Source organism: Aquarana catesbeiana, linkage group LG02 (genome assembly GCF_042186555.1).
Source record: "Aquarana catesbeiana isolate 2022-GZ linkage group LG02, ASM4218655v1, whole genome shotgun sequence".
In the NCBI taxonomy this organism is placed as follows: domain Eukaryota; kingdom Metazoa; phylum Chordata; class Amphibia; order Anura; family Ranidae; genus Aquarana; species Aquarana catesbeiana.
Window position 1 is genome coordinate 17,440,669 of NC_133325.1, and position 26,129 is coordinate 17,466,797.

The 26,129-nt window shown below is 46.3% G+C and overlaps 1 protein-coding gene across 1 annotated transcript in view; it reads right to left on the reverse strand.

Moving 5' to 3' along the window:
* Positions 1-17,503: 17,503 nt before the first annotated feature.
* Positions 17,504-26,129, reverse strand: part of STARD10 (StAR related lipid transfer domain containing 10) — an 83,027-nt gene continuing 74,401 nt past the window's right edge. The window contains exons 5-6 of the mRNA XM_073612634.1: positions 22,219-22,271; positions 17,504-18,280 (exon numbers count right to left, since the gene is read on the reverse strand). Coding sequence (XP_073468735.1) covers positions 18,053-18,280; positions 22,219-22,271 — 281 coding nt within the window. The 3' untranslated portion in view covers positions 17,504-18,052. The remainder of the gene's footprint in view (positions 18,281-22,218; positions 22,272-26,129) is intronic.

Sequence of the window (26,129 nt, forward strand, 5' to 3'; positions counted from 1 at the left end):
CCCCCGGGCAATAGAAGATTATGGGGCCCCCAGGCAATAGATTATGGGGCCGCACAGTATACACACACAGACATACAATATACACACACAGTATACACACACAGAATACACATACACACACATTTTTACATACTGTACCTGGTTTTATTGAGGCTGGTAACCCTGATGGGACCCCCTAGTGGCATGGGGCCCTCGGGCAGTGCCCGAGTGCCCAAATGGTCAGTCCGCCCCTGATCTCCATTTTCTAAACACAACCATGCACTTTGTCTCTATTATACCCAGGTAACTAGCCATGGACCAGGATGACCCTTAACAATTTGTCGGTGCTGGGCTCAGCACTTCCTTCTCTGAGCTGGCCGCACAGCTGTCGGCTAATTGCCAGCTCCCATCTGTCCACAGTTACTCAGCTGTTGATGATATCCTGCTCGTCGGTCCTGCCTACGTAAGCCGTCCAGTCCAGATGATCTCTGCCTTCGCCTTGGTCACATCTCTAGAGACTATCTCCTGCGTTCCTGTTAAAGACTTGCCTGGCTGACATTCCTTCTGGCTCCCTGATGTTTTGGCTTGTCTGACTATCCGTTCCAGTTCCTGAACTCTGGCTATGTTTTGACTACGTTTTCTCTGTTTACCTTTTTTTTATTATTATTAAACAAGTGTGATTTAACTGTACTTCTGTCTTGGTTTGATTTCATGGTTTCTGACAGTAGGTGAAGGCCATGAATTCAGAAGATACAGTCAATCAACTTGTTGGTAATATTTTTTCCAGATTGGATGAGCAAGATCACTGCATGGATCAGTTTGCCATGGCGTTACAAACGCTCCTGAGTCGCGCGGCTCACCTGGAATCCCCCACTGTAGCTGCTCTGGTACAACCTGTGTTGCAGGCCGTCCCTGCTGCTGCTCCAGTCTCTGTGCAGGCATCCACCTCGAGTATTACCTCTATATTACCTCTATAAGAGGTTTGTCTGGTTCCGCTCTGCTTCCCCAGCGATTTGGGGGCGATCCAGTCCAATGCAGAGGGTTTCTCAACCAGGTTGAGATATACTTTGAGATGGTGCCCCAGGCGTTTCCCACGGACAGAAGCAAAGTAGGTTTCGTGACATCTTTGCTTTCTGAGAGAGCCTTGGCCTGGGCAAACCCTCCATGGGAGACGCAAAAAACCTGTTTTCTTGAGTTACCCTGAGTTTGTGGCAAGAATGAGTAATTGTTCAGCTAGACAGAGAGACAATCGGTAAAAAGTGGTGTGCAAGTAAAGGTCGTCCATGGCCGCCAAGTGTCCCTAATTTCCTCCTCTCTTATTCGTAGATAGACGCTGTCATATTTTCCATTCTCCTAATTCAGTCTATTCTGGAGAACCTCTGTTTCAGAGATGGCGTGGTGGTACTCTTCCACAGGCCCGGGCAGCATTCAACATGTGCACCATCAATGATTTTTTATATTGGCGAAGGGGGGGGGGGTGCGTTTAGGTGCGAAAAGATATCCCAAGGGGTCCGAGCCGAGATCAACTGATGTCAGTTGTCTAATCACATTTCTCACCTCCTTCCAAAACGGGGTAAGTAAGAGGCACCCCCCCCAAAAAAATATGTAGTAATGTCCCTTGCTCTTTATTACAGCGCCAGCAGAGCCCAGACGTTTGCGGGTATAACTCATTAAGTAGGGCTGGAACCCTATACCACCTAGCCAGCAACTTATATCCCTGTTCTTGAAAAGGGCTGGTTGTGTTTTCTGTAGTGTGCCAAAAAAAATGCCAAGTTTAAAAGTTGAACATCGTGTCAATTTGAAATTTTTTAGTAAAATTGCACAAAACGCCAACAGAATGTTTTCAAATGCTTACTACATCTTATGGGAACGACGGCCTGTCTCGTGCGCGTGTGTTTGAGTGGCCCAAAAGATTCACCGAGGGACGTGAGAATGAATTCCCAAAAGTTAAATCAGTGCTTAATCACTTCAGCCCCCCCGGAAGGATTTACCCCCCTCTTCCTGACCAAGCCATTTTTTTTGCGATCCGGCGCTGTGTCGCTTTAACTGACAATTGCGCGGTCGTGGGACCCTCTACCCAAACAAAATTTGCATCCTTTTTTTCCCACAACCAGAGCTTTCTTTTGGTGGTATTTGATCACCTCTGCGGTTTTTATTTTTTGCGCTATAAACAAAAGAAGAGCGACAATTTTGAAAAAAAAAAAAAAAACAATGTTTTACTTTTTGCTATAATAAGTATCTCCAAATTTAAAAAAAAAATGAATTTCTTTCTCAGTTTAGGCCGATATGTATTGTTCTAAATATTTTTGGTAAAAAAAAAATCGCAATAAGCGTTTATTAACTGGTTATAGCGTCTGCAAAATAGGGGATAGATTTATGGCATTTTTTTTTTAAACTAGTAATGGAGGCGATCTGCGATTTTTATCGGGACTGCGACATTGCGGCGGACAGATCGGACACTTTTGACACATTTTTGGGACCATTGACATTTATACAGCGATCAGTGCTATAAAAATGATTACTGTGTAAATGTCACTGGCAGAGAAGGGGTTAACACTAGGGGGCGATCAAGGGGTTAAATGTGTTCCCTCTGTGTGTGTTCTAACTGTGGGGGGGGGATGGGACTGACTTGGGTGGGAGACCCATCGTTGTTCCTATATACTAGGAACACATATGTTTACACACACAAATCCCAGTTCTCTCTCTGGCAGGAGCGATCGCCGGGCGGACATTGCGGGCGCCGGGCACGCTCATCGGCTCCTTAAGGACGCAGCAGGTGCGCGTGGGCGTGCACGCCCCCTATACTCCTTAAAGCGCCCGCTGTACAGCTACGGCGATTTGCGCAGGAGTGCCGTTTTGCCGCCGTCAATCGACGGCGGGCAGTCGTCAATTGGTTAAAGGGGAACGTTTTGAGTCAGTTGATGCTGTAAAGAAGAAAATGGCGGATGTGTTGAAACAGCTGACAGAAATTGATTTTCTCCATGCCTTCGACGAGTGGAAAACAAGACTGCAGCAATTTATTAGTGCAAATGGGGAATATATTGAAGGGTACAAGCATTAAATTTGTAATAGATATAAATAAAGGTGAGTTATTTAATCAGTCTCATTATTTAATAGACACACCTCGTATTTGAGTTGGTGGGCTGAACTCAGAAGAGAAGAGGGGAATGATTAAAGACCAATTATCAAGGTAGAGTTGTCCTTTATGTCCAGAAAGGGGCCCATGTGGGATAGCTCTAGTGCTGCATCAGTCATAATGATAAATACAGCATTCTGATTGGCTCCTATGAAGGGGGGGGCGGCACTTCCTGAGCAGTAGTAACCAAAACCCTTTAGGCAGCAAAGCCACCACCCGGGGACCCTCAACTGAAGTACTGCTGCCTTTTTCAAAAGCAGGAAGGTTCCTCTCCTCTTTAATCTGGAGGACGTGGCGCCGGGCGGTTGCCAAAAAGAATGTCTAATTTTGACTCGTCTGACCACAGAGTCGTTTTTCCACTTTGCAACAGACAATTTTAAATTAGCTTTGGGCCCAGAGAAGACGGCGGTGTTTCTGGATCATCTTCAGATGTGGCTTCTTCTTAGCGTGAGAGAACTTTACCTTACTTATTTGGATGACGCGAGCGAATTGTGTTCAGACGGTGATTTCTGGAAGTACTCCCGAGCCCATGCAATGATGTCCATCACAGAATCTTGTCTTGTTTTTATTGCAGGGCCGTCTGAGGGCTCGCAGATCACCAGCATCCAATATTGAGTTTGGGCCTTGTCCCTTCCACACCGAGATTTCTCCAGATTCTCTGAACCTTTTGATGATATTATGTACTGTAGTTTCAGAAACCATGAATCAGACTGAGACAGAAGTACAGTTAAATCTCACTTGTTTAATAATAGAAATAATAAAAAAAGGTAAACGTAGTCAAAACATAGCCAGAGTTCAGGAACCGGAACGGATAGTCAGACAAGGCAAAACGTCAGGGAGCCAGAAAACAGCATAGTAGAACGGCAAGAAGCAGGATTTGGAGCCAGAAGGAATGTCAGCCAAGCAAGTCTATAACAGGAACACAGGAGAGAGTCTCTAGAGATGTTGACCAAGGCGAAGGCAGAGATCATCTGGGCTGGACGGCTAAAGTAGGCAGGACTGACGAGCAGGATATCATCAACATGTGAGTCACTTTGGAGAGATAGGAGATGGCAATTAGCTGACAGCTGTGCGGCCAGCTCAGAGAAGGAAGGGCTGAGCCCAGTCATGACACTGTAGACCAGGGATATGCAATTAGTGGGCCACCAGCTGTTGCAAAACTACAAGTCCCATCATGCCTCTGCCTCTGGGTGTTATGGTTGTGGCTGTCATAGTCTTGCTATGCCTCATGGGACTTGTAGTTCTGCAACAGTTGGAGGTCCACTAATTGCATATCCCTGCTGTAGATGATGATATACTTAACCACTTGCTGACCGCCGCACGCCGATATATGTCAGCACAATGGCAGCAGTGGGCAAATGGGCAAACCTGTACGTCCCCTTTAAGAGGCTAAGAGGGATAGCAGGCGCGCCACGTACAGCGTGACCGTGCCCGCGGGACCGGCAGACGCGATGTCCGCCGGTCTCCTGGCGATGGTGTCACAGAGCACCAGAAGTGCCTATGTAAACAAGGCATTACCCCGTTCGGGCCTGTGTCATGACAGAGATCACTGCTCCCTGTGACTTGAAGCCCCCCCCCCACAGTTAGAATAACTCCCTAGGACACACTTAACCCCTTCGTCGCCCCCTAGTGTTTAACCCCTTCCCTGCCAGTGTCATTTATATAGTAATCAGTGCATTTTTATAGCACTGATCGCTGTATAAATGACAATGGTCCCAAAAAAGTGTCAAAAGTGTCCGATGTGTCCGCCATAATGTCACAGTCCTAATAAAAATTGCTGATTGCTGCCATTACTAATAAAAATAAATAAATAAATAAAAATGCCATAAAACTATCCCCTATTTTGTAGACGCTATAACTTTTGCGCAAACCAATCAATATACGCCTATTGCTATTTTTTTTACCAAAAATATGTAGAAGAATACGTATCAGCCTAAACTGAGGAAAAAATTGTTTTTTTATATATTTTTGGGGATATTTATTATGGCAAAAGTGAAATAATATTGCGTCTTTTTCCAAAATCGTCGCTCTTTTTTTGTTTATAGCGCAAAAAATAAAAACCGCAGAGGTGATCAAATACCACCGAAAGAAAGCTCTATATGTGGGGGGGGGGGGGGGGGACATCAATTTCGTTTGGGTGCAACGTCGCACGACAATTGTCAGTTAAAGAGTCACAGTGCCGAATCACAAAAAGTGCTCTGGTCAGGAAGGGGGTAAAATCCTCCGGGGCTGAAGCAGTTAAAGTCTTTGCAATTTTATGCTGAGGAACATTATTCTGAAATTGCTGGACAGTTTTTAGATGCAGCTTTTCACAGATTGGTGAACCTCTGCCTATCTTTACTTCTGAGACACTCTGACTCTCTAAGATGCTCTTTTTTTTTTACTCAATCATGTTACTGGCCTGTTGCCAATTAACCTAATTAGTTGCAAAATCTGCTTCCAGCTCTTCCTAGTTACGCTGGCCATACATTATACAATTTTCTTGTTCAACTTTCCTTTAGATTTACCAAAACCATATAATATGAGGTAAAACCTAAGCCCTTTCAATTTGTATGCAATCAGGCAGGCCCTTGCACTACATAGTTGAAGGTAAATCTAAAGGAAATTCAATAAGAAAATTGTATAGTGTATGGCCAGCCTTAGTAACACTTATTTTACCAGTTTTTAGTTGCCCTGCTCCAACTTTTTTGAGACCTGTTGCTGCCACGAATTTCATAATGACCTTATTTATTTTTCTTAAAATGGTTGTTTTTTTTTTCATTTTAAACATTTGATACGTTTTCTATTTTATATTGTGAATAAAATATGGGTTTATGAGATTTGCAAATTATTGCATTCTGTTTCTTATGTAGATTTTACATGGCGCCCCCATTTTTTTGGAATTGGGGGTTGTACCGTATATATGGACAATATGTACTCTTATCTTCTCTATATCCCAGCGCTGTCCCCGACTTCCTTCTTAGTCCAGCGCTGGCGGTTATCTTTAGGCCAAAACTACATCATTCGGCTCATTTCAGCCCAGCCTGTCCTTTACACCCCCCTCCTATACTGGATCTGTTCTTGTGCCAAAAATCATCCTCCTCATTAGTCTTATTATTGTTTTATTTTTTTTTATTTTTTTTAAAGCAAACAGTACAAAAAAAGATAAATAAAAATAAAAACTGTCAGAACACAAATAAGGATAAAAAAAAAAAAGGAATGCAAAAACAAAAGGATAAAATAGAAAACAGCCTCGCAGTGGCCATTTTGTTATGAGGTCAGTGATGGTGGGAGAGGCAGTTCTTTTGGGGATCTGGGGAGCCCCGTGGAGGAGTCTGAGTAGAGACGGCTGGGTTACCCACAAATGGGAGAATCTGCAGTCAATCTGGACCCCTCCATTGCTGCTGAGGCTCCACGAGGACTCGCTGGGAGTGTGAGTCCAGGCCTGAGACCCCAAATCACACCACTGTCTGACCTAAGTGACAGCGGGACTAATGGTGTGACAACAGTAAAAGCCATTCACACAACTGTTTTGGGGCCTATTGGTGGAAGGGGCCCCATTGGGGGACTGTTGAGGCTGGAGCTGTTTAGCCTGGCAGAGAGAGTGGACTGAGCTGTGAGCTGCTTGACCATTAAAGTCCTCTGAAAGCCCCTTGGGCTCTTGGCTGAGTCCCTGGTAGCTCTATGTTTGATGCTGAGCCTACAAAAGGGTGAAAAGTTTTTATTTCTTTGTTACCTTAGTGCAGGGGTGTCAAACTCAGTTTTACCGCGGGCCGCATGAGCAGTATGATTGCCCTCAAAGGGCTGGTTGTATCTGGGGTGCACTGCATACAGAGTGCAGGGTTCTGGAGTGCACTATGCACAGAGTGCAGAGTTTAGGAGTTTGTTATGTTCTGTACATAGCACACTCCTAAACTCTGCACTCTGTACATAGCGCACTTCTGAACTCTGCACTCTGTATGTACAGAGTGCAGGGTCAGGCCCGGACTGGGACAAAAAATAGGCCTGGGCATTTTAGACTGGGCAGCCTGACCCCTGGGGGAATGGGGTGGAGATGGGGGGGGGGGGGGGGCAGGCATTCGCGTGGGTGGTTGTGACGGGATATTCATCTTGAGAGACATCCCAATCCAGCAAAGAGACAGCCTCAGACCAGCAAAGGGACACCCCCAGTGCAGCAAAGAGACAGCCTCAGTCCAGCAAAGAGACAGCCCCAGTCCAGCAAAGAGACAGCCTCAGTCCTGCAAAGAGACAGCCTCAGTCCAGCAAAGAGACATGCCCAGTCCAGCAAAGAGACAGCCCCAGTCCAGCAAAGAGACAGCCTCAGTCCTGCAAAGAGACAGCCTCAGTCCAGCAAAGAGACATGCCCAGTCCAGCAAAGAGACAGCCCCAGTCCAGCAAAGAGACAGCCTCAGTCCTGCAAAGAGACAGCCTCAGTCCAGCAAAGAGACATGCCCAGTCCAGCAAAGAGACAGCCCCAGTCCAGCAAAGACACAGCCCCAGTCCAGCAAAGACACAGCCCCAGTCCAGCAAAGAGACAGCCTCAGTCCAGCAAAGAGACAGCCTCAGTCCAGAAAAGAGACATCCTCAGTCCAGCAAAGAGAAAGCCCCAGTCCAGCAAAGAGAAAGCCCCAGTCCAGCAAAGAGACAGCCTCAGTCCAGCGAAGAGACAACCCCAGTCCAGCAAAGAGACAGCCTCAGCCCAGCAAAGAGACAGCCTCAGTCCAGTAAAGAGACACCCTCAGTCCAGCAAAGAGACAGCCTCAGCCCAGCAAAGAGACAGCCCCAGTGCAGCAAAGAGAAAGCCCCAGTCCAGCAAAGAGAAAGCCCCAGTCCAGCAAAGAGACAGCCCCTGCCCAGCAAAGAGAAAGCCCCAGTCCAGCAAAGAGACATCCTCAGTCCAGCAAAGAGAAAGCCCCAGTCCAGCAAAGAGACAGCCCCAGTCCAGCAAAGAGAAAGCCCCAGTCCAGCAAAGAGACATCCTCAGTCCAGCAAAGAGAAAGCCCCAGTCCAGCAAAGAGAAAGCCCCAGTCCAGCAAAGAGACAGCCCCAGTCCAGCAAAGAGAAAGCCCCAGTCCACTGAGTCCAGCAAAGAGAAAGCCCCAGTCCAGCAAAGAGAAAGCCCCAGTCCAGCAAACAGATCCCAATCCACCCCCTTAACCGCCGCTACAGAGCGGGACTTTGGCTGTAACACACACTGGATCAGTTCAGTGCACTAACCTTCCTCCCTGTGCAGCTGTCACAGTGCGCCGGCCATTGTTAGGAGAGAGGCTGCCATTGTCCCGAGTGCAGGTATATCTCCAGCGGCTGGCTCTGGAGGTGTCTGTCCCCTGCAGGTACTTCTCTTCCGCCTTCTTCTGCACATCCTAGTTTGCTTGCGCCGTCTCTGCTTCAGGCACAGCCGCATAGCGGGAGGTGGGTGGTGGCCGCAGTCTGTGTTAGCCGTGTCCAAACTGTGGTACCGCTTATGATTTGCTGTGCGGTCTGGTCTTCTTAGGACATGCAGCCCGGAGACCCCGGCCCACTGGGCAAACGCCTGGTGTGCCCTATGGCCAGTCCGGGCCTGGCAGGGCGTTCTAGGTGTGAAAGGGGTCCTTCTACCTTTGTTCAGCATCACTCACATTGTGTAAGACCCCTTTCACACTGAGGCGTTTTACAGGCGTTTTTGCGCTAAAAATAGCGCCTGTACAGCGCCTGTAAACTGCCCCTTCTGCAGCCCCAGTGTGAAAGTCTAAGTGCTTTCACACGGGAGTGGTGCGCTTGCTGGACAGGAAAAATGTGCTGCAAGCAGCATGTTTGGGGCGGTGGGGGAGCGGTGTATACACCGCTCCTGCCCATTGAAATGAATGAGCGCCACTTTCAAAGCGCTTTGAAAGCAGCGCTAAGAGAGTGCTTTTAACCCCTTCTGGGGGGTTAAAAGCGCCCCGTTAGTGGCGCCGAAGCGCCCCTATAACAGTGGTAAAGCGCCGCTAAAACTAGTGCCTCTTTACCGCTAACGCCCCCACCGCCTCAGTGTGAAAGGGGTCTCTAAGAGAGACTGACCAAAGCATGCTTTCATTATGAATAGTTTAAAACATTGGCAGGCAGTATACAAAAAAAAAATAAATAAATAAACATTGGCAGGCAGCATACAAAAAGAATAAAAATAAATAAATAAACATTGGCAGGCAGGATACAAAAAAACAAAAAAAAAAACATTGGCAGGCTGGCATAGTGTAACTTACCTTTCTGGCAGTCCAGGCTCTTTCACGACATCAGGCAGAATGGGTCTCCTCCAGCTCCTCCCCCTTCACGGTCACATGACCTGACCTCTTCATTTCCTCCGTCCAGAGCCTGATAGGAGACTGGCCGGACTGCCGCAGGGCCGGCCGTGGTGAGCCGTGCCGGCACAAGAAGCAGCCCAGCTGCCTTGAGAGTGGGAACCCGCGACCCTGCCAGAGAGACATGCGGCCCTCTACGCAGAGAGGCCGGCGGCGGGTGTGCAGGGCCGGCACCAGCAGCTGAGAGTCAGGAGATGTGACATGCGGCCTGGCGGCCCCCGGCCCACCGGGCACGTGCCCGGTGTGCCCTATGGCCAGTCTGGGCCTGTGCAGGGTTCAGGGGTGCGCTATGCACAGAGTGCAGGTATCACGGGTGCGCTATGTACAGAGTGCAGAGTTCAGAATTACACTACGTGCAGAGTTCAGAATTATGCTACATACAGACTGCAGAGTTCAGGATTACACTACGCACAGAGTGCAGAGTTCAGGAGTATGTTATGTACAGAGTACAGGGATAAGGAGTGCCTTACGTACAGAGTGCAGAGTTCAGGAGTGTGCTATATACAGAATGCAGAGTTTAGGAGTGTGTTATGTTCTGTACACTGTACATAGTGCAGAGTGCAGGGTTCAGGGGCGCACCATGTACAGAGTACAGGGTTCAGGGGTGCGCTATATACAGAGTGCAGGGTTCAGGGGTACAGTATGTACAGATCGCAGGGTTCAGGGGGACAGTATGTACAGATTGCAGGGTTCAGGGGGACAGTATGTACAGAGTGCATTCAGAATTACGCTAACTACAGGGGGCAGAGTCCGGGATTACACTACATACAGAGTGCAGGGATCAGGAGTGCACTATATACAGAGTAAAGAGTTTAGGAGTGTGTTATGTTGCTTACTCTGTATGTAGTGTAGAGTGTAGGGTTTAGGGGTAAGTTATGTACAGAGTGCAGGCTTCAGAATTATGCAATCTATAGTACAGAGTCCGGGGTTCAGCTACATACAGAGTGCAGGGATCAGAAGTGCGTTATGTACAGAGTGCAAAGTTCAGGAATGCACTATATACAGAGTGCAGAGTTTAGGAGTGTGTTATGTACAGAGTGCAGGGATCAGGAATGCGTTACGTACAGAGTGCAAAGTTCAGGAGTGCACTATATACAGAGTGCAGAGTTTAGGAGTGTGTTATATTCCGTACTCTGTATGTAGTGCAGGGTTCAGGGGTGCGCTATGTACAGAGTGCAGGATTCAGAATTACGCTAACTGCAAAGTGCATAGTCCGAGATTACTCTACATACAGAGTGCAGGGATCAGGAGTGCATTACGTACAGAAAAAGGTTATTGGTAAAGTATTTCAGTTGATAATCAGCACCACATCCCATAAAATAATAAGACAAAGAACAAATAAGTAATGGGATTTTCATGGCGCTGAACCATAACATTTGACAAATTTATAAAAAAGTATATAAAAATATATTTTATTATAAATGTTTAAAATAGCGTCTGTATCAGAATAGACCTATAGTGCAAAGAATATATATGTGTACACAGAAATCTCTAAAAGCAATGCAAACATCCCCTAGGCCAAGATATGCTAATTCCTCTATAATCATACATGCATACAATCATGGATACCCATGGCATACACCATAACATATAGTAGAGGAAGAGGTACAACCCGACGTGTTTCGCTTGATAGCTTCTTCAAGGGTTCTTATTGGAAGGAAATAGATGCAATAGAGTTGATTTAGTAAGTGATCATTCTGAGAAGCCCCCTAAGGGCATTACAAATTCCCAGCAGTGCAGTGAGAGGTGGATCTGATGTCCGTCTCCGTCGAACAGATCAAAAGCCGGTTAGGGAAGTCTGTCCCGGAAGCCACACAGGGTCCCATATAAAGGATAGACAGTTAATTCTGGTTGGTCACAAATATTGCCATATGGCACTAGGAGAAACCTCCCTGGTACACACACAGTCAGCAGCAGAAGCGGTGAACAGATTCCAATAGCTAAAGTGGACGGCAAAATCAATCTTGATAATGGCATGAAACATCAGAGACCAACCGCAAATGCCCTTGACTTGATCCACATTAACCACAACTGTCCTGGTAGGTGAATACCTCCAAATGAAGAACCTTTGATGGAGACGGGCATCAGATCCACCTCTCACTGCACTGGTGGGAATTTGTCATTTCTCAGAATGATCACTTACTAAATCAACTCTATTGTATCTATTTCCTTCCAATAAGAACCCTTGAAGAAGCTATCAAGCGAAACACGTCGGGTTGTGCCTCTTCCTCTACTATATGTTATGGTGTATGCCATGGGTATCCATGATTGTATGCATGCATGATTATAGAGGAATTAGCATATCTTGGCATAGGGGATGTTTGCATTGCTTTTAGAGATTGCTGTATACACATATATATTCTTTGCGCTATAGGTCTATTCTGTTATAGATGCTATTTTATAATAAAATATATTTTTATATATCACTTTGTCAAATGTTATCCCTTAAGGAGGGTTCAGCGCCTTGAAAATCCCATTATCCAGTTGTTCTTTGTCTTGCATTACGTACAGAGTGCAAAGTTCAGGAGTGTGTTATGTACAGAGCGCAGGGTTTGGAGGAGCGCTATGTAGAGAGTGCAGTTCCAGGGGTGCCCTATGCACAGAGTGCAGAGTTCAGGGGTGTGCTATGTACAGAGTACAGGGTTTAGGGGTGCGCTACGTACAGAGTGCAAGGCTCAGGAGTGGGCTACGTACAAAGTGCAGGGTTTAGGGGTGCACTATGCACAGTATGCAAACCGGAGGTTGCAAACCTGGGTGCGAGGGCTACCACAAAAAAATGTGGGTTGCAACCTGGAGGTTGCGAGGGTCTTGTATTTGACCTATGTGCCTTAGTGGGTCAATGAGCTAAAATAAGAGTTTGCATCTGTGTAACATTTTTCTGATGGCCACCAAAATCACTCCACTCATCCCTAATAAGGGGAAAATCCAGCTGCAGGTGGTGAAGGCCAGCCTTGTGCATATTAATTGGAGTCACTGGGGGCCTCTGCAGACTTCTTTCTCCTGAGGGGTCTGGGGACGGCAGCGCCTGGGACATTCTGTAGAAGAGCAGCGTGATGGGTTGTTTTACTCAGCATGACACCAACTGTAGCTGCACATCAAAGCCTGGCGTTAGTAGGCTGGCGGCACACCGCCGCAGTGCTCTGGAGGCGGAGGAGGTAATTAAAGGGAAGACGGCAGGAGGAGGTCCATCCACTGCTGTGATGTACAGACTGTTCGATGGAGTCCTGACCACAACAATCCTGAGCCGGTGATGCTCAGGCATCCTCATCCGTCCAATGGAGAGCGACTGATGAATTATTTACCACTTAAAGCGGATCTGTACACGTTTATTTCTCTTTTAAAAGGAAAGGCCAATCAAATTTTAAAGAGAAATATGTAAAAAAAATAAATAAATAAGAAAGCATTAAAAAAATCTCCAAAAATATTCGTGACATTGAACTTCCTCTATAAACAGACCTCTGTCAGGTTTTTATTGATCTCTATGAATGTGACATTCGCACTCTCTCCTGTCTTCTGCTGGTGTCACTGGGACAGGAAGTGAGAGGAAATCTCTACTGGGGACACAGACAGGAATGAAAGATGGAAGTTCTGACTGCTGTCTCATCTATCAGAGATGTAGAGAAGGCAGATTATGAAGAAGGATTTTCAGGAGCTCAGCAATGTGCATTGTGCAGTACAGTGTTGACATGGGTGACCGGGGTGCCTAGAAAGGATTCTTATTCTGGGTGCCAAGTGCTTTTTCCAGACCTCCACAGTACACTTATTCTCAATGTGAAGAGATCAGAGATGGTATATTATGTGCAGAAAGAGAAATCATATCCTATGGGCCTCCTTCCTGTAAACCCAACACTAACCCTCCCTGTGACCCCAAAACTAACCCTCTCTGTAATCCCAACACTAACCCTCCTGTGTGATCCCAACACTAACACTCTCTATAGCTTCTAATACTAACTCTTCCTGTAATCCTAACACCACCCTCCCTGTAACCCCCATACCATCCCTCTGTGTAACCCTAACACCATCCCTCTGCGTAACCCCAACACCAACCCTCCCTGTAACCTCAAAACGAACCCTCGCTGTAATCCCAACACTAATGCTCTTGGTAATCCTAACACAAACCCATCTTGTAATCTCAACATTAGCCCTCCCTGTAACCCTAACATCAACCTCACCTGTAACCCCAACACTAACGCTCTCTGTAGCTTCTAATACTAACTCTTCCTGTAATCCTAACACCAACCCTCCCTGTAACCCTAACACTAACCTTACCTGTAACCCCAACATTAACGCTCTTTGTAGCCCTAACACTAACCCTCCCTGTTATCCCAACACTGACCCTCCTGATAATCCTAACACCAACCCTCCCTGTAACCCTAACACTAACCTTACCTGTAACCCCAACATTAACGCTCTTTGTAGCCCTAACACTAACCCTCCCTGTTATCCCAGCACTGACCCTCCTGATAATCCTAACACCAACCATCCCTGTAACCCTAACTTTACCTGTAACCCTTACACCAACCCTTCCTGTAACCCCAACATCATCCCTCCTTGTAACCGCAACACCATCCCTCCCTGCAATCCTAACACCAACCTTACCTTTACCACTAACAATAACTCTCTGTAGCTTCTAATACTAACCCTTCCTGTAATCCTAACACTAACCTTACCTGTAACCCCAACATTAACGCTCTTTGTAGCCCTAATACTAACCCTCCCTGTTATCCCAAGACTGACCCTCCTGGTAATCCTAACACCATCCCTCACCGTAACCCTAACCTTACATGTAACCCTAACACCAACCCTCCCTGTAACCCTAACACCAACCCTCCCTGTAACCCTAACACCAACCCTTCCTGTAATCCTAACACCAACCCTGCCTGATGTAATAGCCAAGGGACGCCAGGGCTTGGTGGGAGGGAATTATTTGTTATGGAAAGACTTTGTGTATGTTTAATGTTGCCTTACGCTGCATAAAACAAACCTTCTCCCTGCTGAATTATATATATTTTTTTAAATATTTGCATTGGTACATCCCCCCCCCCCCATGATAGTGCCCATCTGCTCAATCATTTTTTTGCTTTTCAAAACAATACATTGTCTATCATCCCTGAAGGCCGGGAAAAATATATAATTTTTTTTATTTATTTTTTGCTGAATGTAAATGCAGCCATTGGTGGTGGGCCTGCACTCGTGTTCTGCTCTGCCGGCCTGTTGATGGATCTGGTTTTCAGGGATACAGTCGGGTTGTCATGAAAACGGCTCTGACGGCAATTCCAGATAAAAAAGAAATGTTATTTTCCCTCAAGGACAATTTTGCTTGTGGAACTCATTTTAACCTCTCGAAGGGGGGTGTAATGGTAGCACAGTGTTCAGCAAGTAGGAGCAGATGCCAAGTCTGCCGTTGAAGATGATGTACTGTACATGCAAGATAAGGAGAAAGCACTCTCAGCAACCTGGCGTGGTTCCGGCCATGGGCAGAGCTGTGGGTTTTTTACAAGCGATGTCTCTAAAATGACCAGCTACGTGACCCCTTGTGCCGATCACTGGACTAGTCTTCTGCCATTGCTGACTATAGTAATGGATTATCACTGACCTGATGGCATGCGGGGTAAAAGGGTAAACCCTTTGTATCCAGCATACATTGTGGGGGTGATACAATGTAGTAGAAGCACAAGGTAATAGAGGAGGGGCTACAGCTTAGTACTAGGAGCCTATCACTGGCTCAGCACTCATCTACCAACCCATGAGGAGCTCCTGTCAAAATTATAAGGACTCAATGTAACAGAAGTACGGGGAACAAAGAGGGAAGATCCAGCTTTGAAGAAGAATCTCTTCCTGACCATTACCAGCCAATAAATTATGAGAAGGACGAGGAAGCTCTGTTCTCTGGTTACTTGCTGGCAATGATACAAAGTGAAGCTGACCATAGACATCAGAAAAAGGACGGATATACAAAAACGAGGCATCTCACACATTATCTTCTGGATCATCTACAGCAGGGGTCTCCAGACTTTCTAAACAAAGGGCCAGTTTACTGTCCTTCAGACTTAAGGTGGGCCGAACTGTGACCATTGGGAGTAGAAAAGGTCCCGACGTCAATGGGAATAAACAATGCTCCATCTTTGGTGTCAGTAGGAGGAATAGTGCCCCATCATTGTCATGGCAGCAATTGTGGCTGGCAAGACTAGGCTAGCAGGGTAGCAGCAGTTAAAGAGTTTAAATATATAATAAGGTCAGCAGGGCTAAAACGTGTAGAGATAGTGATTGGGTGAAAAGCAAGGTTTGGGTGGGGCAACGTATGTGGGAAGTGGAAACGTGAAGGATCGGATGAGGAAGAAGAAGTTTTCCCACCCTCCCGCCCTGTTGATGGAGATCTTATTGGATGCTCATAGTGGTCTGGCGGTTGGGGTCCTTGGAGGCTTTCTAAATTTTTCTGGGTAATACCAGAGTAAGAACCCGTCTATGGTATGGCGTCCTATGGTTAATCCCAGTTAGTGGAATAACGGGAATTTGTGGAAATGGAGGTGTCTGCGTGATATTTTGGTATTGTCCTCGAGCCCGTGTTCTGCGGCTGAGGACCCCTAAATGGTCTCCTAGATGCAATTTTTTTATGTTGGTTGGGTAGTACCTCCATGGATCGGCAACTTAGGGGGTCAGTACTGTTAAAGTTCTATATTCTGTTCTAGGGAATGTTGTTAATGGTTAATAAATGGCCGATACGGCCAATTTTCACTCCATAAAGGTGTGTCGGTTGTGTCATTTTAGGTATATATGGGAAGTGGAGTTAATTTTGGCTATTGTGGTCTACGGGAGCATAGTGGGCGATACCTCTGGTATGCCCTAGTCATGCATCTCCCCAACTCCAGTCATGATGACTGACCTTTGAACATTTTTTTTAGCTATCAAGAATAAAGAACAATTTTAAAAATAAATGTACAAACTACTCCTGATATGACCTCTTCATAGTTATTATTGTGGCCCCCTGTTCCTAAAATTGGGGCTATAGTGTAAATTTAGTTTTTGGCTGAGCTGTAAACAGCTCAGATTTGATTGTATATTTGGTTCTGTTCCAAACTTGGCTGAGTTGTGCATTTCCCACTGTTGCCGGTAGGTGTCACTGGTACCACAGGTCAGTATGAGAATTACAACTAGGTTGAGCTGTAATGAATATTCTTTTTCCAGAGACAGCCCAATAGGAGGTTCCTGGCCGCTGTGCATTCTGGGAAGGGGTATTTATTGGACAGATGCCATGTGCTCTTAGTCGTTACCTCTGGGCCCTCCTGGCCTGAGGATGTGCTGCTGCAAGTTCTGCAGTAGGCCTAGAAGCCTGTCTGGGGCCTACTAATCCTGCGGTGGTCCTTAGGCTGTCTCGCCTGCGTGGAAGAAGCCAAGCCAAGCTGAGGAAATCCAGGGGAGGACCCTTGCTGGAGAGAGCCAGGATGAAGGCTGCTCTCCCAGGAGGGCCTGGAGACTCGTTTGGAGGATGCGCCTATATCTAAACTACCCTTACAGTATTGCCGGGTCGGCTTAAAGGTTCTGGTACTGTCAAGCTGTTCTGCAATCTAATCAAGGTAACTAGCTCCTGGCTGCTAAGTCTGTGAGAGAGACTTATCCAGACATTCTACCGGTTGCTAGGTCTTGTGGGAGAGACTTATCCAGACATTCTACCGGTTGCTAGGTCTTGTGAGAGACCTATCCAGGTATCCAAGATCTTCTAAAGAAAGCCGTTTTGTCCTTTGGATTCAAGGAGTCTGCAAGTGATCTGCTACAAAGTGTATCGGAAACCTCCCCTAACCCTCTTTCCTACAACCTTTCTCAAGTTCTCATTAAAGCATTGAAAAATACCTAAAGTGACTGGCGCATAAATTCTGTTCTAACTCCCCATTATAGCCATGGATTCAGCCCTGGGGTGAATGTAAGCTTGCTCCCTGCCTCTGGAGGTAACTTTCTGCTCCCAGTAGAACCAGAGAGGCGCTACATTATATAGCGGTATGGTATTTTGGGGTTGATTTATTCATTCCATCCATCAAAGAAGAGAAAAAGTAAGAATGTAAAACATGAAAAAAAAAAAAAATACAACACGCAGAAATGAGTTGTAAAATCTTTTAATATCTCCATGGTGAACAGATCTGAAGATGTCACCTGGCTTTGTCACTTCCGATGTCTCTCAGGCGTCCAGTCCGTCACCGAGCCACTCTCACCGCTCCTATCTCACGCTCCCTCGTTAAAACAATTAGCGCCACATAAGTCACCACTAAAAATATTCACTCTGGGCAGTGCAGACATTTAAAAAAATTCAGACAGCAAAATAGACTTAAATTACAATCTCATGGAGTGCTATTTGTCATGGGGTGATGCCTAAAAGTTGACGCTCAGTCTCTAGTGAAGGCCAATATCACCAAATCTATATGCAACAGTTCTCGGTCATTAAACAGTTCACTGAAAAGGAGCAAAACAAATGCCAGAACCCTTTAGATTTGTGTAAAAAAAAAAAATCACCTTCTTCCCAAATAAATTTTTTTACCCTCCCCACCCCCACCCATCCTCAGTGTCTTTCTCCGCCAAACCCTACATCGTAGGGCGAAGACACTGTTTTTTGGTCCTCAAAACCTAGGGTCTGGCAAAGGTTCTGCGCCTCTCAGTTGACACTGTCTTCATCACTGGCATCTCCTCGGTCATCCTTGGTCTCTGCTACGCCGCTCTCATCGATATTTTCTAGCGAATCGGCGTGCTGAACGGACACCTCGGACAGACTGATGTTGGGCAGGGTGCTCTGCTCTGGGTACAGCCAGGGCTTGTGCTGCGGATTGTGTTTCTTTTTCCAGTCTGGGTACTTCAAGCAGGCTTTATACATCTTCTTCATGGCCTGTGGAGATGAAAAGCATTGAAAGATTTTTAGGAGGACACCCAAACCTCTCTGCATTCTCTTCTTTATGGAATTTGTATGGTACCTTTAACCCGTATGGCTCCCCCATAGATGGGTAACAGCAAATAACCTTAAGTGCTCATGAACACTGGCCATTTACTTTTCTATTTTGGGTCTTTACGCCTGGAGGGCAGGAAGTGCTGCCTCATCACATGACCACTGTTATTGTCACAATGGTCAATGCCATCTTAATAACAACATCATGGGCCCCTGGGCAAAGTAATTTACTGGGGACCCCCAATCCCCGCCGGCCGTCCTCTCCTATCCACTTGCTTACTGGGCACCTAAACCCCCTTCTGCCCAGACCAATTTTCAGCATTTAGCGCTCTCACTCTTTGAATGACAATTGCCCGGTCATGCAACACTGTACCCAAATAAAATTTTTATAATTTTTTTCACACAAATAGAGCTTTCTTTTGGTGGTATTTGATCACCTCTGGGTTTTTAATTTTTTGTTAAAAAAATTTAAAAAGATGGAATGCAAAAAAAAAGATACAAAACCGTTTTATATTTTGTTAATAAATTTTGCAAACAGGTAGTTTTTCTCTTTCACTGATGTACGCTGATGAGGCTACACTGATGGGCACTGATAGGTGGCACTGAAGGCCACTAATAGGTGGCACTGGTGGGCACTGATGAGGTGGCACTGGTGGGCACTGATAGGTGGCACTGATGGGTGGTACTGATGGGCATTGATAGGTGGCAGTGAAGGCCACTAATAGGTGGCACTGATGGGTGGCAGTTATGGGCACTGATCGGCATTGGTAGGTGACACTGATAGGCAGCACTGCTAGGTGGCACTGACTGGCACCACTGGTGGGCATTGATAGGTGGCACTCGTGGGCATTGATAGGTGGCACTGATTGCTGGCACTTATGTACTGGTGGGCACTGTGGGCACTGATTCATGGCACTGGCAGGTGGCACTGGCCAGGGGCATACCAACAGGCTGGCGAGACCGGCGCCTGACAGGGGCGCAGGCCGAGGGGGTGGCGCAAATTGGCAGTGTACTACTGCTCTTCTAAGTGGTTCTTGTTCATTAAGTTCAGCCAGTGGCGTATAGTGGGGGGGCAGGGGGGCCGTGGCACTGGGAGAAACATTGGGGGGGGCGAAATCCCGCACCAGTTTGTGTCACTTTGCTTCAATTCTCTGAATTTCCATTAACTGTGTCCCCTGCGATCCGGCCGCCATGTTGGCGCCCTGCGATTGGGCGAATGTGGTCATGTGCTGCGGCGGAGCTGGCCAGTCCTTGAACGCGGGCGGCGCATGCGCGAAGGCTGCTCCTGGAGTCCCGCCCCCGCTTCTGTAAGCCGTCGCCGTCTTCTCCTCCACCCTTCCTCCTGACCGTGCCGGATCTGGAAGTGCAGTGGGACTTCATCTGGGACTGGGAATCATTCCCTGTCAGCAGTGTGGCATACAGTGATCGATGGAGAACAAAAAAAAGGAGGTGAGTGTGTGTGAGCCTGTGAGGGAGCCATCTCAGATGGGAGCAGCCGTCGGTCAGCAGCAGTTAGGGAGAGTCACGCCACCGCCATGCCACGTGTTAATGCCAGCCAGCAAGCACACTTACATTACATTCCAAAAGCCCCCCTACCGGGACATGCATGCTGCAGGATTAATAATTTACAGCTTCATGATGTATCCCTCAGGGCTTTCAGCATGTAAAGGGTTAAATGATGAATCCTGATGGGTTTTCGCATGTCGAATGCCCTGAGAGATGGAGTGGGTGCTGCATTCATGGCAACGCTGGGTGCTGCATTCATGGCAATAAGGTGGGTGCTGCATTCATGGCAATAAGGTGGGTCCTGCATTCATGGCAATAAGGTGGGTCCTGCATTCATGGCAATAAGGTGGGTCCTGCATTCATGGCAATAAGGTGGGTCCTGCATTCATGGCAATAAGGTGGGTCCTGCATTCATGGCAATAAGGTGGGTCCTGCATTCATGGCAATAAGGTGGGTCCTGCATTCATGGCAATAAGGTGGGTCCTGCATTCATGGCAATACGGTGGGTCCTGCATTCATGGCAATACGGTGGGTGCTGCATTCATGGCAACGGTGGGTGCTGCGATCATGGCACTTGTGAGGCTGCAGATGGGCACTGATTAGGCTGCATTGATGGGCACTGAACCTTATTTTGCTTCACAGTTCTTTATTTAAAATTTAAGATTTTTTTCCTAAAACTTCCTTTTTAAAGTGAAGGTGCGTGTTATAAACCGTTAAATACAACATCTTTTTTCAAAAGTTAAAAACAATAGAAAAGGGACTGTATAGCCTAAACATTATCTTGTATGGATATGCAGACAATTAAAAATTAAAGGAAATTGATGTGAAAAAACAAACAACTGAAATTCTAAAATTCTAACTCTTTAATGGGGGGGGGGGGGGGCGCCGATACAGATTCTCGCCAAGGGCGCTGGAGACCCTAGGCACGCCTTTGGCACTGGCACTGGCAGGCAGTACTGGTGGGCACATATGAGGCAGGTTCGCCTCTTCCTCTTCGCGACCGATGTCCCTTCAGTAGAAGCCAGCGATCGGCTTTTTTTCTCCTCACGCTGTCAGCGTCAACGATTACCGCTCTTCTGTTTACTTCACACGATCATCTGTCATTGGCTGACAGCTGATCATGTGGTAAGGGGCCGGGATCGACCCCTTACTCTGATCTGTGATCACCTGAGTCTCATTGACTCAGGTGATCACAGCGCGCGCCCTTCAGGGGGGTGTGGTGAGCATGCAAAGGGGAGGACGTCTATTGACGGCCTCCTGGCAAAGCAGATCCGCACTGCAGCTGTCATTCGGCTAAAGCGCGGATCTGAAGGGGCTATTCATTCCATATGTTTGGAGCAGTATACATTCTGCCCACATAAGCAAGTAGTAGTAAGATGCTTTGCCTTGGGGGTTCTTCCTTAACCCCTGCAAAGCGCTGGAAACTGTGGGAAAAGCGTAGCGGGGAGAGATGTCATTCTGGTTGCAGATTTAGCCCAGTGCTGTCCCCATAGCTCAGAATCCGGGACGCTGCCGGGGACACAGTCATCCTGGGACAGCCTAGTAAAAAGCTTGACTGTCCCGGCAAATCTGACACAGTTGGCAAGTATGATGTAATGCAAGATTATCATGGGGCCCATAGACAGTGCCCAGGGGTGCCATTGCATTAAGAGGGCCCTGACAATGCTCACATGACTGACAGCCAGTCCCAATGGCTCCCAATCATTGCCAGAGACGCGATCGTGCCCTTTCTTCAGTGGGCATGAGTCGATCATGTTGGTGCTAGCGTATTTGGTAAATATCTCCTAAACCGTGCAGGTTTAGGAGATATTTCCAGTACCTACAGGTAAGCCTTATTATAGGCTTACCTGTAGGTATAAGTGGTGTGTATAGGTTTACAACCACTTTAATAACCATCTTATGACCAATATACATTTACTACTTTTTCACATAGAAGTCTGCAGAGCATTCATCTTGCAGTGGTGCCCCCTTCCCCCCCCCTGGAAGGCCCTCAGTGTACCGCTGTTACATGAAGAGCTGGGTCTCTTCCAAATCTTCTCCTCCAGAGGTAAGCAATGCTCAGTGATGTACAGAGATGCGATGCCACGATGGCATCAATGTCACTGTCTGCATCGTTACACTGTGAGTGAAGGGCGACTTAGTGACACCTCTTTAGTGGGCAGATTCATGAAGCTCTGCACTCACTTGATGTCCTTAGTCTACAGACTTGAATGATGGTGGGTGTCATTCAGCCCAGAAGAATGAGGACATCTAGGAGCCAAAACAGAACTACCGCCAAGGGGCAGTTCGCAAGATTTTTGCAGCTAGAGGGTACAAGGGGACATTTTAGTTTAATTTTCCTGAAGTGGGTCTTTACCAAAATCACACTCACTTACCTTTGGAGCCAAAAACTGTGACGATTTATTCACTACCCATTTGGGTAAAGAACCTGCAGACAGAAGAAAAACAGATCTTTAGTTTTTGGTTTTCTGATATCATGTGTATTACCCCAGACAGCAGGAGAACTTTTCTACAGATTCAACATTTGCAAATCGGAGTTATCAGATAAAAGACCTCTAATAATCTGAGATTGCTGCTACTTATTGTATAGATAAAAGGTTTTGTTTTCTCAGAATTCTAAGTTCTGTTTAAGGTCCTGAAGCCCCCCACCGGTCTAAGCATTACACAGGCCTTTATATATGTGATCTGACTGATGATCAATACTTTCTCTCTCCTTTATATATATATGTGATTTGACTGATGATCAATGCAAACCTATAGTGTACCCGCATTGGTTGCTGCCTCACTCCAAGTCCAAGTCCCTTCCAGTCCCTCGGTAATCAGTGCCTACCCACAACGGGCGGAAGAGAAGAGGAGAGGAGTCAGATCAGCAAGCCACAACTGGGCCAGGAACCAGGAGTCATTGGCACTGGTAAGGCTACATTTCATGGGCACCAGTAAGGCTGCATTTCATGGGCAGAGGTCAGGCTGCATTTAATTGGCACTGGTAAATATTTTAATACACCATTTGGTTCAGAATATTTTTTTTCTTGTTTTCCTCCTCTAAAACCTAGGTGCATCTTATGGAGAGAAAAATATGGTATGTGATCTGACTGATGATCAAGACTCTCTCTTTCCTCTACATACTGTATGTGATCTGACTGATGATCAAGACTCTCTCTTTCCTCTACATACTGTATGTGTTCTGACTGATGATCAAGACTCTCTCTTTCCTCTACATACTGTATGTGTTCTGACTGATGATCAAGACTCTCTCTTTCCTCTACATACTGTATGTGTTCTGACTGATGATCAAGACTTTCTTTCCTCTACATACTGTATGTGATCTGACTGATGATCAAGACTCTCTCTTTCCTCTACATACTGTATGTGTTCTGACTGATGATCAAGACTTTCTTTCCTCTACATACTGTATGTGATCTGACTGATGATCAAGACTCTCTCTTTCCTCTACATATGTGATCTGACTGATGATCAAGGCTCTCTCTTTCCTCTACATACTGTATGTGATCTGACTGATGATCAAGACTCTCTCTTTCCTCTACATACTGTATGTGATCTGACTGATGATCAAGACTCTCTCTTTCCTCTACATACTGTATGTGATCTGACTGATGATCAAGACTCTCTCTTTCCTCTACATACTGTATGTGATCTGACTGATGATCAAGGCTCTCTCTTTCCTCTACATACTGTATGTGATCTGACTGATGATCAAGACTCTCTCTTTCCTCTACATACTGTATGTGATCTGACTGATGATCAAGGCTCCCTCGCTCTCTTGCTCTCCCAGCTGTCAGAGACTGCTGCAGGGTGAAATGGCTGATTTGGAACAGAACACTAAAAAGGTACAAGTGCTGCCTGTTTGTTTTGGAGAACCTACTAGGCAGCACCCTGTTAGTCAGGAACTGACCTGAGTTGAGTTATTTGCTTGGACGAGCAGATGTTTTCTCTGTTGTATGCTACAGACGTGCTGCACAAATCCTTTCTCCACTGAAACTTTGTTTGCTGCCTTACCAAGAATAGAAGCAGGACGAACTGTTCCCAGGTGTCCCGGTCTAGTTTACAGTTGCCAAAATCAGTTGAGCCTGCCCCCCCTTACAATACATACACAGTATGTATAACCAAAAGTATGTGGACCCCCATCCAAATGATTGCGTTTTTGTATTTACAGTGAAGGGTACCATTGATACTACATCATACAAAGACATTGTAGACAATTGTGTTCTTCCAACCTTGTGGTAACAGCTTAGTGAACACTCTTTTCTGTTCCAGCATGATTGTGCCCCGGTGTACAAAGCCAGCTTCATAAAGACATGGTTTGACCAATTTGGTGTGAAGGAAGTGTCTTGCCTGACCTCAACCCTACTGAACATCTTTGAGATGAATTGGAATGAGGATGGTGAGTCAGGTCTTCTCATTCAACATCACTACTTGACCCCACAAATGCTTTTTTTGGATGACACGATTTCTAGCTTTCCCCTACATTAACAACCTTGTGGCAACGATTTTGGGAAGGTCCTTTTCTGTTCCACCATGACTGTGCCCATATGGACAGTTTGACCAGTTTGGTGTGGAGGAACTCAAGTGTCCTGCACAGAGCCCTGACCTCAGCCCTATTGAACACCTTTTGGGTGAGCTGGAATGAGAATGGTGATCCAGGTCTTCTCATCCAACATCAGTACCTAACAAATTCCCACAGACACTCCAAAATCTTGTGGAAAGTTTTCCCAGAAGAGTGGAGGATATTATATCTACAAAAGGGGGCAACTCCATATTAATAGCAATGGTTCTGGAATGGGATGTCCAGCAATCTCATATAGGCTTGCTGGTCAGGTGTCATCAAACCTTTGGCCAATAGCGTAAACATTTGTCCTTTTGTATTTTTTAAAATGTATTTGAACCATTGACACAGACAGACATTCGACAGGACTTCTTTTACTTATATCCAACACAGCATACAGGAACCACAGATGCTAAAGATACATAGCTCTACCAGAACGATAAACAAGTGAACAACTTCCCCCTACTGGATGGAGAGCAGTATAACACACTAATACATAACACTCCTTCCCCCTAGACCTCAAAGTCTTTGAGATAACTGGGAGGGTGAATATTTCTCTTTGGGCGCCTAAAGACCACTGTTTTGAGACAGTTTCCTGGAACCCTCAGTTGGATGCAATTCTTCTTCTTGTGCTGTGCCAGAGGGACTGAGAGAAACTGGCTCTGCAACAACATTTCCTGGAGGAATAGCACCTGTATCAACCAATGGTTCACCATGATCTGGCATCACTGGAATCCCAGTACCACTAGCAGCGGGTACAAATTTCACCACTTCTTTCTCGGATCTGATCAACATGCCTTCGTAATATTCTACCATCAGTAATTTGTACTTTGTATGACAAAGTCCCTGTAGCCACAAGCACCTTTGCCGGTATCCAACGAGGCCCAGCAGCATAGTTTCTGACATAGACAGCACTGTCAGGCTCAAACACTCTCACAGAAACATTAGCATCCTTTTTACAATGCAGTTCTTGCTTTTCTTGTAACTCCGATGTCAGATCAGGGCGTAAACGATCCAAACATGGTTTTAGACGACGGTTCATTAGGAGCTCTGCTGGGCTACAACCAGTGCTTGAGCATGGTGTCACGTGTTGTTTCAGAAGGAAATTTGCAAGTCTCTGATTCCAATCTAATTGAACAATTCTCTTCAATGAGTCCTTGGTGGTCTGAACCATATGTTCAGCTTGACCATTTGATGACTGGGTGAAATGGTGCAATCGTAACATGTCGAATAAGATTGCGTTCCCCATTGACAACGTCAGATGATGACGAAACGCGTCTGGGAGGGTACGCACTGACGTCACCACGCTTTTGGAGTAGGAGAACGGGCTCCGTTTGTTTTGTATGCCGGCCGGCTTTTATATGCGCAACTCTGCTATTTTTAATGTAAGTGACTACATGTTTTATAATAAATATTTGGAGGATATCACACTATGGCCAGTCTTTCTTTCCTCTGAGCTACCTGGGTTTCCATTTGCAACATGTGGATATGTGGACACCGTGAGTGAGCTTGGAGATTTACCCCCCCCGCCATTTGGACACCGGGAGCGGCAGCAAGCTTAAAGGCCTTGGCTGGGCTATAGCCACTTGCCCTTTTGAGCTTGCCATCTGGTAAGCTGAATCAACTACTACGGTGGATTAGCACTATTGTCTATAGGTGCACGGTGGTGGTGTTTACGCTTTTGAAGGACTCATTTTTTCCTTTGATGTCATTTGTTATGGA